Below are 11,718 nucleotides of genomic sequence, written 5' to 3' on the forward strand. Positions count from 1 at the left end.
GGGGGTAGTCACCCAGCCGTGGCCCTGAGCCTGGGTTACGGTGTAGAAGGCAACTTTCTCTCCCACCTGACCGCTGACCCTGGAAGATTCTTCCCATTCTGTTTTTATTTGCGTTTCAAAGATATATAACCTAAAATTTCCCATGTTACCCATTTTTTAGTGCACAGGTCAGTGGCACTGACTGCATCCCTGTCATGTGACCATCACCACGGCCCATTTCCAGAACCTCTTCATCTTCCCAGGCGGGAACTCTGTCCCCATCAACACCCCATTCCCATTCCCCTTCTCCCGACCCTGGCAGCCGACATTCTGCCTTCTCTGTGAGTTCAGTTTTTCTAGTTGCTCCGTATAAAAGGAGCCATGCATTATCTGTCCTCTGACTGGCTTATTTTGCCTAGTGTAATGTCCTCAGAGATCTCTCCTACTTGAAGAAAAAAAGAGTCAAACATGGCCTGGCTGGGTGGGGACAGGGGCATCGAGTGGGGGCCACTGTCGTTCTTCCTCTCCTGTCGCTGAGCCAGTCGCTGGAGGCCTTGCTTGACCGCCCAGCTGGCAGCCCGTTTAGAAATACCCCTGGAGTTTTCACAAGCATGCCTCGGAGCCAACACCAGGGTGCCATGGAGGGCTGAGGGGCGACACCTCTGCCTTGGGGTGTGGTGAGGGACAGCTGGCCACGGTGGGTAGATGACAAGGTCTTGGCAAGCTGAGGAAGGTGCTGGAAGAAATCCTCTGCAGGCACAGAGCTACACCATGCCATGTGTGGGCCTCAGACAAGAGGCTCTGGGAAACAGGGCTGCGGGTGGGCACTGGGGCAGCAGGACGGCTGTGGAGGGCAGGGCTGGTGAATTTGGGGAACTGAAGACTGTCACTGAGGCTGGGGGCAGCAAGCGTCCAGCCTCCTGGGGCCTCTGGATCCAGGTCAGGATGTATTCTGGGCGTGGTCAGGACCCAGGAGGGCCCAAGCAGAGACCCTTCTACAGCCCTGCTCCCTTAAGGAGACAACACAGCTGGGCTTCTCACAGGTACTTTGGTTGCTCAGGAATGGGGTCTTCAGAAGGGTCCCAACAGTGGAGAGTCCAACATCAAAATTGTGATAGTCAACCCTGTCACAGCCCTGACAGGACTCTGAGAGAGAGGGAGAGACTGTATGTGTGTGTGATTGTGGGCTGTTGGTGAATGGCTATGGGCATGGGGGTTTATTGGATTATCCAAAAATAAAGAAGAGGAGGGGTGTTCCTGAGTGTGTGGGGGTGCCCATCTGTGTGTGATCGTGAGGTATCAGCGAGGGTGTGAGGGGTGAGGTATTCAAGAGGGGTATCTGTGAGTTTGGGACATGGGATCTGTGAGTGTGTATGTGTTGGGGTCGTGAGCGTGAGCTCTCTGTGAGTGTGGAGTGCCCATGTGACACAGGCCTGCTGAGTTGTGTGGGGGACCTAAGAGGAGTTGCTGCTTCCATAAGGGTCCCAAGAGGCTGCCCTCCATACCCACTCCTTCCTTCTCCCCCTGGGGACACTTTGGAGATGAACCAGAGGACTCTGGAGCCCTTTGGAAGCCAGGAGAGTATAAGGTGGATGATTATCACCATCGAGGTGATAATCCAGAAGGAGAAGCACCAGCCCCTGAGATGCCCATGTGGGGGTCCCGTGTGGCCCCGGGGAAGGTGGGAGGTCTGGTCTCCCTGCATGTGCCTTGATGTCACCAGCTGTGCTCACCCCAGCACACCCCGGACACTCAAGCCAGCTGAGCAGGACACACTCCCCGGGCAGAGTGCCAAGACATGCGGGCAGTTCCGACGTCACCAGAATCTCTCTACGCGCTGTCCTTTTCTTCAGAACTTAACTGTGCCAAGTGCCACCTCCCCTTTCTTCTGATGAGAGCTCTAAATAATACTTTGGCCACCTGCCACCTGAGGACACGGCTCCACGACCTCCTGCCCTGGGATCCCCAGCCCCGGTAGTGTGCTGCCAGGTGTAGGGGCGTCCTGAGGCCCTCGCCCACACCAGAGGCTCAAGCTCTTCACCTGCAGACCCATTTTGATTGACGTGTGAGTGCTTTACACACAGAGGAAGTTTGGTCTTTGAAGAAAAATCTAGATTTCCAGTTTCTTGGCAAAAGCAGAAGCCCTGGCGACCCTGGGCTACCTGCCCACGGGTGACCATCCCCTGGCGCTGACGTGCTCCGCCCCCTTCTCCATGCAGTTTGCATTCTTGAGACTTTCGGTCCTGGCTGTGCCTTGTTGCTCTACACCTGGGCTGGGCTGCTCTTGTGGCAGTGGGACCCCAGCCTGACCGCGGCCTCCAGCCTGAGGCCTGGTTTGAACACACAGCTCCACATGGTTGGAGGAACCCCGCCTGTGCTCATGGATCACCAGGAATTCATCAGCCCTCTTTCCTGACACAAAAATTCCCTGAGAGTTTGGTGCCCAAGCCAATAAGCTGCTTTGGTCTTCCCTGTTTTGATCAAAAGGGCAGATTAGCCCTGAGGTGGGAAGAGAGGCCCTCGTGAGGTGTCAGGAGACCATCCACCAATGTCAGTGTCTCCCCTCTTCCACCCTGGACCCGCCTTGGCTATGTCAGGCTGGAATCGTACCTTCCAGGGGTCTTCCAGGTGGGCCTTCCAGGACTCATGCTCCTTGAGGGCAGGGGAGCAGGTTAATTCATATTTGAGATGAACTGTTGACCTGGGTCCAAGCAGGTGCCTGGCGGTGTGGTTAGTGCAGGCTTCGTAGTGGCCCGTGAGATTGACTGAGCCCGTGCAAGGTCCTCAGAACTGAACCTGGGACACCATTATTGGAACTGTCTATTCCCAGTGCTGAGCCCCGAATTTGTCCCCAGAGTCCTAGCCAGCCACCAGGGATCCCTCTCTGGAAAAACAGCAAGAGCTGCTGTGGCCAAATTAACTCGGGCCCTGGGATGGGTTATGTCCACCCTGTCACTTCAGAGCGGCACTTCTACAAGGAGCTCTGGAAATACTTCATCTCCTTTTCCTTGTGACAACAGACACAAAACTCTCACTTCCCTTGTGCGGCTGTGAAGGTCTCGCCTCCTGCCCCCGATTCTCTGCTCATAAGCAGACCGCCTGGGCCCATTTGCAGGTTGACGTGTGCTTCCCCTGAGTCTGCAGTCCCCTAGGCAAGTAATGTGACTTCCCTTATTTTGTTGGGTGACTCTAAATGGGAGCCTGTTTACAGGTTGGGTTCCTTAATAGAGGCTTCAGTTCCCTCCTAATAATCTATTCTCTGGTGGGTTTTATTTTCAAAATGCAGCAGGACGGAACCTGTCCCTGTGGGATTTTATTGGATTTTTTCCCCCACATTTTATCCCGTGTTTTCATGGGATGTTTGCATCCCACGGTCTGTCTTCTGTGTCCTGGGTGCAGGCGAGAGGGGAGTTCAGAGGGAAGGTGCTCTCCTCCCCGTGGACTTCTTAGGACAAAGAAGCCCAGCCAGCGTTGCTCGGCCCCCTTGGAGAACCTCCAACAGAAGGAGTCTGGGTCCTAGGCTGTTTGGATGTAGCTCCTCCTCATCTGTCCCCCAGGCCACTCTTGGGTCCCTGAATCTGTTCCTGCTCTTGGACCTCCTGGTACAACCAACCCTCCTGCCCCCTAGAAGCTGAATCTCCCTCCAGGCCAGGAGATGCTGGTGCACCCAGACTCTCAGAGACACGGCACTTCCCTGCCTGAGCCTTGTGGCGCTCACTTCCTGCTGCTCTGGAGTGGCAGACGACAGGCTGTCTCCCTGTCTGGAGGCAGAGACAGGAAAACCTCATGCACATCCCTGCACACGGATCAGCTGCTGTTCTTCCTCTGCCTTGTGGAATGCTTCAGGGTTTTGTCCCAGGCCAGTGGGTCAGGGGCCTTACTTTGATGCCAAGGGTGGGTGTCACCGCCGCATGGCCAAATCTTACCCTGCCCTTGGTGTCAATGGCACAATACCTGCTTGCCAGGTGGGGACCTCTGGGGGAAGTGGGGTGCATCCACATTGTAGCCCGGGCCCTGGGAGGGGAGTGGCCGCGTCACCGGGCAGGCATTTGGAGGGAGCCTTGGCCATTGCTCACTCCTAATTTTAATGACGTGCATTAGCTAAATTGTGTTCTGAGTATTCATTCAGGGCTGTTTATGGTGCGCTCTCGAGTGCGCTTACCGTTTGTCAGAAGTGCAAACTAGCGAACATACGAGCCTTTAAGACAGGCCATCTGTTCGTCTTAGACCCTTGGACGATTGTCAAATGCTTCTAAAAATAAGTGCTCACAAGCAGAGAGGGGCTGCCCAGGTGATACACAGCAGAGAGGGGAAGCAGCGCTGCCTGCGTGTGCACCCTCCCCAAAGGGAAAGAGTGCAGTGTGCGTGCCGGGGAGGAGGCTTAGCCAGGGACCAGAGGCCTGGAGCCCAGGGAGACGCAGACCCCGCTGAGTCACCTTTTTGGCTGGAGGCATGAGCTTCTCCCTGTGTCTTGCGTCTCGTGTAACTCCACAGCTCAAATACCTTCGATGGCTCCCCATGGCCCAGATTTAAGGGCAAGCTGCCTCGTCTGGCATCACGGAGCCCCATCAATAAGGCCCCCGCCTTCCTTTCCAGGCTCGTCTCCACAGCACATGCCCTGCGCTTCTGCCAAGCTGAATTATTCATCGCTCCCCCAACATATGCTGCACTTTTCACATTTCACAGGCAGAGCGGTGCCGCGGCGGAGGGGGCTCTGCCGACGGGCCACGGAGGTGCCCATCGGCACTGCCTTCCAGCCGCAGGCCAGAGCCTCTCCACGCCTCAGCCTTCTCATCTGTGCAATGGGGTAACCACGGAGTTCCGCTCCGGACGCTGTCGTGGGACCGGAATAGTGAATACGTGTGAAGCGCGGAGCCTGGCAGGAGGGGCGAGCCCACACTGCACGTTGTGGGTGTCAGTCCCATCTCCAAGCACTTTGTTCAGGTGGTACGTCCTGCCCGGAAAATCCATTCATCTCTTTGTGTGTTCACCAACGCACACGTGTGCGCACACACACACACACACAGTGCAAATCCTAACACAAGCTCTCCTTCAGCTTGCTTCCTTAAGCATCTTCCTATCAGAAGTTGCCTCTCTGTGGTCCTTTTTGTGGAATCCCACCCCCTCCTCCAGCCACAAGCTGGGAAAAGGCCAGGATGCGCCCCACTCTATCTCTGTCTCCCTCAGCCCCCTCTTCTGACTCTTGCACAAGGCCAAGCTCCTTGTTTGTGAAATAAGCAAATAACAGAGGTCAACCACCTCCCTGCTTCACTCCAGCAGGCCTGAGATTTTAGCCTGGTGCATCTGCCTTTGCCCCAGAAACTGGCTCTCTCCATGGCTAAGAGGACTTACTAAGTTTGTGCACTTGGCCCCTGCCCTTGGAGAAAGGCCATTGTAAAGCCATGGTGGCTGGAGCCATCCAGGGAGTGGCCTAGTGGTGGGGGTGGGGAGGAAGGGGGTCTTCCAGAGCCTGCTTCCCATGAGGGAGCGAGAGGAGGTGTGGGGTTCAGGTGAAGGCCTGCTGGGATACAGGGAGAATGGGTCAGTCGGAAGTTCTGGGGGTGAGGGGCTAAGTATTCTTGTGCCCTTAGTCTGCTCTAGGGACTCAAGGGCCAGAGCCAGGCCTCATTCTCCAGGGACAAGTCTTGCTTTCCTGAGCGTTAGACCCTTCAAGGCTACCTCTGCACCCGCTGTGGGAGCACGAGTTCCCCGAGGGGGGCTAGGGTTTCTCCTCCAGGATGCTCTGTGCCCAGCCTCGGACACGACAGACAGGCACTCTGGAGACATCTGTGGACTGGGTGAGTGGGTGAGCACACACCTCCTCCTCCCCTGTGGAGTCTCCCCAGTGGCCCCTCCTCACCAGGTGTCTCGCTTGGTACCAGGAGGCAGGGGAACACAATGACCTGTGGGTCTGATATTCTACCTGGGGGCAGGAGGGGAGGGGTCGTGAGAGTGGGGGCTTCATCGGGTGCCTGCTGCCCAGGAAGAGGACCACCCAAGATTGGGCCATTTCAGGAGCACTCCTCAGGCTTGCCAGCCCTCGGGACAGGCAGGAAGGGGCAAGCTGGTCAGTCCATTAAACGTGGGTACCTCCCAGGGGTCCCAGCGGGGAGCAAGCAGCCCCTCCATCCCAGCCACCTGTCTGGGACACCCTTAGGGAGACCTGTGCAGGACTTCCTTGTGGTCGGGCCTAGGATAAGTTATATGCACATTGTCTCCTGGGTCCAAGGGGCACCTTGGAAGAGGCAGCCCCAATCCCCAGAGGTCAAGGCATCTATTACAAGGCCACATGGCTGGTAAGTGGCAGAGGTAGGATTTGAATTCAGGACTCAACCCAGCCCAGCCCCACTAATGCTTTCTGCCTGCCTTGAAGCCACCCAGGGCAGGGGCTGGGACTTCATAGACATTTTGTCATCAGGGTGTCTGGTGCTCAGGAGGAGCCACTACCAAGGACATCTAAGAATGACCTGCAGCCCACACCTGCATATCCCAGGATGTGCAGAGATGTCTCACTGCTTCATGCTACCATAATGAAGCACCCCCAGTCTTCTCCACTGACACTGGGGTGGGCGGGCATCAAGGGGAGACCAGTTGGGGTCCCTGCCAAAGAGCAAGAAATGGAGCCAAGGCCTGGAGCAGCAGCCCTGTGCTGGGGGGTCCTGCTTCTGCGCTTCCTGGGTCGTGGGGTGTGGAGGTGGGCTGAGGCAGGGCTGTCTCCCTCCCAACAGAGTTGGACCCCAGCTGAACCTCCATGTGGCCCACTCCGCTTGTGTCGGTGCCCCGAATGCCTGGCCCAGTCCCTCTGTGCCCAACTTAGACTCTAGATTGGGTTCAGGATCAGAAACACCTTGCTGCTGAATTCCCAGCAAGGAGCTTGTGGCTGTCACCCGGCAGGGAGTCAATAAAGCTTTGCTGAGTGAATGAACGAAAGAGGGTAAGTGAATTCTGGGCTGGTTCCCTTGAGAGGCTGAGCGTGCGACAGGGAGCCAGCTCCTGAGTCATGATTTCCACAGAGGGCTCCTTTTGTGGGCCTCAGCAGGACCCCATCTAGGCCTGACCCCAACACTGGGAGTGTGCAGAGCTCTGTGCCCACCCGACTACCCCTTGCCTGTCTCTGACTCGTGGCCCTATGAGCCCGGCGGAGGCTCCCAAATCAGGCTCCACCAGAGTCCATAGGAGCACGTGGGCAATTCCCAGCCACAGCTGTGGCCACCACTCCTCCCATCCCCCATCCCCCTGTTTTATTTTCCTCACCTGCTTCTCTGCCCCACACCTGTCTCCCTGGCAGGTGTGGAGGCCAGGCCTCCATCCAGGCTCTTCCCCGTCCTTCCCCCACCCCCACCCCCATGGCGCCGGAAAGTGTTCATCTGCGGGGTCGGTAGCATCTTTAAAAAACGATTTTCTTCTCCAAGGGGCTAAATATAGCAGAGGCATAAACAGAGAAATAGACATTAAGCCAGAACGCCCTTGTGAGGACCATGCCGGGTGGAAGCGCTCTTACAAAGGCCTCCCCGCCACACCTCCAGCCATGGCGAGTTTGTTTAGGATTGTTGAACGGAGCCCATTGGAAGTGGCTCCCCTGGGGCTGCCCAGGGTGCGCATGAGGAGGGAGTGACAAGGGTCCCCACCACCCCCTCTGCCCTTGGAGAGATGGCCCTAGGAGAGCTGACGCCCTCCTCAGCTGAGCACCTGGTCCCCTCTGACACACACGCTGTCTTGGTCCTGCCCAGCCTCCCTAGCCGAGCAGCCATCTGCACCACAGTTGCACAGACGTCTGGGGCCTGTGCATCTCGCCCCTCACGTCAGGCCCCTCAAGGGGTGAACCCAGCTGGAGTCTTTCCCTACCCCTCACTGTGCCCAGCCCAGAGCAGAGCATCCAGCAGGTACTTAATAACACAACGCTCAATGAATTTTGGTGCCCAGTTCCCTTGGGGCATCAAGTTTTGACATTTCCATCTGCTGTGACATCCTGGGCTTTTGTTCTCATTTAAAAAAAAAAAAAAAAAAAAAAAAAAAAAAAAAAAAAACACAAACACACATGTAACTTCAGGGAAGAAATTTTTCCCTTCCATCTTGGAACCATCTTGGAGGAAGCTCTTGAGTCTAACCTGAAAACCACCTGCTGTGGCTCTTTAAGTGAGAAGGGACACTGTTGCTGTCACCTGGGAAGTGGTATTTATTTCCAGTTTCCTAGCCAGTGGTCCTGGGCGTGAGTTTCCACCTTTGGGATTTCTAAGCCAGCAGTTCCCAGCAGAGCCAGTGTGGATGATGTGTCACACTGGCCTTGTGCTTGCCTCATCAACCAGAGGTCCCCAGACACTGCCTTGCCCCCTTTTGGAGATGTGTTGTGCTTGAGGATCTTGTGAAGGTTAAATATGGTGTTTGGTGTTCTGCTGTCTGTGGAGGGAGTCCACACAAGTGGGCACTGTCTGTAGTCTACACTCCCGCCCGCCCTCCAGGTGACCTGTGTGCCAGCACCACCCTGGGCCTGCAGGGCCCCGGCTCATTCCAGTCTCCTGTCTTTGTGCCTGTCTTTGTGCCGTTCCTTCCCTTGCCCTGCACTCTCCACGTTCCGTTCCCCGTGTCTGTGTCCTACCCATAAGCTCCTTCGCTTGCTCACCCTTTCATGAATGCACTCAAAAATATGGACTGCCTTTGTGCCAGGCCCTAGTTAACTTGAGACCAGGAGAAGAGCTGCACCTGGCTCTCTTCCTAATGCCCCCTCTCTTCCTGCTCACAACCTCCCACATATGAAGAAGGACCTGGCTACACCTGATAGGCTCGGCCTCTTTTGGCTCTGTGGGCAGAGTGGGGAGGTGAGATCTCCAGTTTGTCCCTGAGCAGCTGTGTCTGCCATGCTGCCACTGGGCATTGGAGGCCCAGGGGTCCTGTCAGGATTGTGTGCCCAGCATTAGGCTGGGTGCTGTAGGGATGTGAAAGGAAGGGATCTTGGCAGAGGCCAGCCTTGCCCAGGAAAGGAGGGAGGGAGCATGAGGTACCTGGAGGGGACTGTGGGGTGCAGAAGGGATCTGTGTACCCAGAGGACTTGTGAGTGACTTGGTTGGGAGGATCAAGAGAGGAGGTGAAGGGACACAGAAGAAACTTGGAGCTAGAAGGATGGTCTGCACAGGATCAGTGGGCTCCCTGCAGGACTAGCAGGCTGTCCCTGTGTAAGTACAAGGAGAGGTGCCTTGGCTGGAGGGTGGGGGTTCCCATGGAAACCGCCTGCATCCCATCTGTGGCCCCAGACAACCTGCCTTGTGCTCTGGGTCCATTATAACCCCTACCGAGATGCCAGGCCATGCTGCCAGTCTGGGTTTGTGTCTGGTGCTGGTCTGGGGTACCCATCAGGGTGTGGTTGCCTGGTTCAGCTCCTCCTGCACCCCAGCTGGCCGACCTTGGGCTGATGATTTAGTCTCCCTGAGCCTCGATTTTTCTCATCTTATGATGTCGCACCTTGTTGGGCTATTGTGAGGATTGAAAGTGATTCACCTGCAACACAGGTACATAGCACCCATGCCTGCCAAACACCAGCCACGCAACCTGCCCTGATATCCTTGGCACCCAGTGCTGCGAATATCAGCGAGCGTTGCAGCAGGCGTCTGCTCTGTGTGGATGGAGTGCTGGGGGCTGCCTCTCGCCTGGCTGGAGAGGTCAGTGACAGCACCATGGAGGCCACTGCAGTGACTACAGTATGAGGTGGCTGCCACAGGGGACTTGTGCCTACAAGCAGGCACAGTCCCATCTCAGCCCTGGGCTCCCTGCCTCCAGGAGAAGCTGTGGGCATCCTCGTCCACTTCCCAGCCTGACCTGGAGCCCAGGAGAAAGAGGCAGCACCTCTTCTTCCCCCTAGTGGTCAGCGGCAGAGCTGCAGGCCACTGCTCCCAGCCTGTGAGGAGTCGCTGGGCTGGTAGCTGGGGCGCCCAGCCACAGGGGCAGGAGCATCCTTAAGAAGCTTTGCCCTGGATCAGTGGCACCGTGCTGCTCCACACAGGCCACTCCATCTTCTGTGGACTTTGCTCCCTTTCTGCATGGGTCATGAGTTGGAGCCTCACCTGAGGCTTGGATGAATTTGGTCTGGATTTGCAAGCCAGACCACCAAAAAGAAACAAAAAGACTGGGTTCTCAGAGGCCAAATCCCCTCCTCAGCCCCTGGCTGTTGGTTCCTATAAAAACAGATCAACACTGCTGGCCCACTCTGGCTGGCAGGAGGGAGGACGTGCCTTGGACTGTGACGAGTGGGAAGCATTTGGCTCCAGGGTCCCACCTGGCCCTGTGTTCCCAGGTGAATTCAGCCAAACTGCACAACACCCCCCTCTTCTGGCCTGAGAAGTGTCACGTGGCCACATGGGCAGGCTCCCAGAGCCCGGTGGCGAGAGGCTCCTTCCAGGTCCCTTCCTGCTGGGCGACCTGTCCCCTGCCTAGGCTGCAGGCTCCGCAGCCGCCCACTGCCTCTGCATGTCTGTGCCCACTCGGGTGTTTCTTGGCCGGAGAGCTGTGCAGCACATCTGCCGTCTCCCTCTGCTAGGCTCTGAGCAGCCACGGGGAGGATGGAGAAGGGGACGTGGGGGCAGCCTGCAGGCAGTCAGAGATAGCTCCCTCCTTGTCATGAGATGTTTTTAATTCCTGCCACCTCCCCGGCATGTCTCCTTTCCCTCCACATAGCCCATTCCCGTGGTAAGACCTGAATGGCCTTAAAAAAATACAGGGAGCCCAATGTTGGCAGCAACCAGAACCGATCCCCAAGCCCCCGAATCAACGTGCAGTCTTGGCAGCTGCGTCCCCGGAGCACTTTTTCCGTGTTGCATTTTGTTTGGTAATAATCGAGACGCTTTTCGGCGGCTCTCCGCGTCAGGGCCCCGGGTGGGAGGGGCCCGCACGCTCTCCGTTCTTCTGCCCTCACACGCGTCTCCTTTCTTCGCCTTTGCAGAACCACACGATGAGCCAGCACGCACAGTGAGGGACCGCTCGACAGGACACCTCTCCGCAGAAGGCTTGCCGGAGACGCCGTGGGGAGGGCCATTTGAACATTACATCCAATCAAAGTGTCATTTGCAACCCAGATGTAAAACTCTAATGATTTGGCCATGAGGCGCTGCTATTATAAGCAGCTGGAAATGAATATTAATGGCAGAGATTAAAAGTATTCCATGCTCAGTATTTTTTATTGTCCTGCTACAGCTAGTGTGCTTTTAGAGTTTCCGCCGCAGACTACATTTCTAGTGTTAGAGAAACCTGCTTTTTGAGGCTATTGTCCTTTGTTCCTTCATGTATTATATTGATAGTTTTTAAAAAAAAAATGGATTAGTGTGATTTTTTTTCTTTGCTTCTTTATTTTTCTTTCTTGTTTTTCTTTTCCCCCCTTTTGGTTAACTACTTTTTAATTGCAATTCTAGGTAATTGTGCATCGTGATGTGATTGCTTGGCTATTGTCTGAATATTTCCTCTTAATTTTTTAATTAAAGACTAATGCTTTGATTGGATTTGCCAGTTCACCGGACAGTGATTAAAACTATGTAATGAATATAATCGGTTTCAGTGCAACTAGATGGTCTGCTTTTAAATGTGACTTAATCTGACTGCAGTAACTAGTACAGTTCAATAAAGGGAATCCATGCGATTAGCATCCGGCTGCCTGCTTCTCTCCTCCCCAGCCCGGGATGTGCAGGGGCTGTCATCTCCAGTGAGGTGTGTTTCTAGGCGAGTTCCCATGGGCTCACACGTGCCCCTGGGGAGCAG

The 11,718-nt window shown here is 55.7% G+C and overlaps 1 protein-coding gene across 4 annotated transcripts in view; it reads left to right on the top strand.

The window, feature by feature from the left end:
* The window catches only part of ZNF423 (zinc finger protein 423), a 315,284-nt gene extending 303,822 nt beyond the window's left edge, over positions 1-11,462 (top strand). For all 4 annotated transcript variants that reach the window (XM_079117258.1, XM_079117259.1, XM_079117260.1 and 1 more), the window contains one exon: positions 10,910-11,462. In XM_079117258.1, the coding sequence (XP_078973384.1) occupies positions 10,910-10,939 (30 nt within the window). In that variant the 3' untranslated portion in view covers positions 10,940-11,462. The remainder of the gene's footprint in view (positions 1-10,909) is intronic.
* Positions 11,463-11,718: the final 256 nt, after the last annotated feature.

This window comes from Sciurus vulgaris (genome assembly GCF_902686455.1).
Source record: "Sciurus vulgaris genome assembly, chromosome: 17".
Taxonomy (NCBI): Eukaryota; Metazoa; Chordata; class Mammalia; order Rodentia; family Sciuridae; genus Sciurus; species Sciurus vulgaris.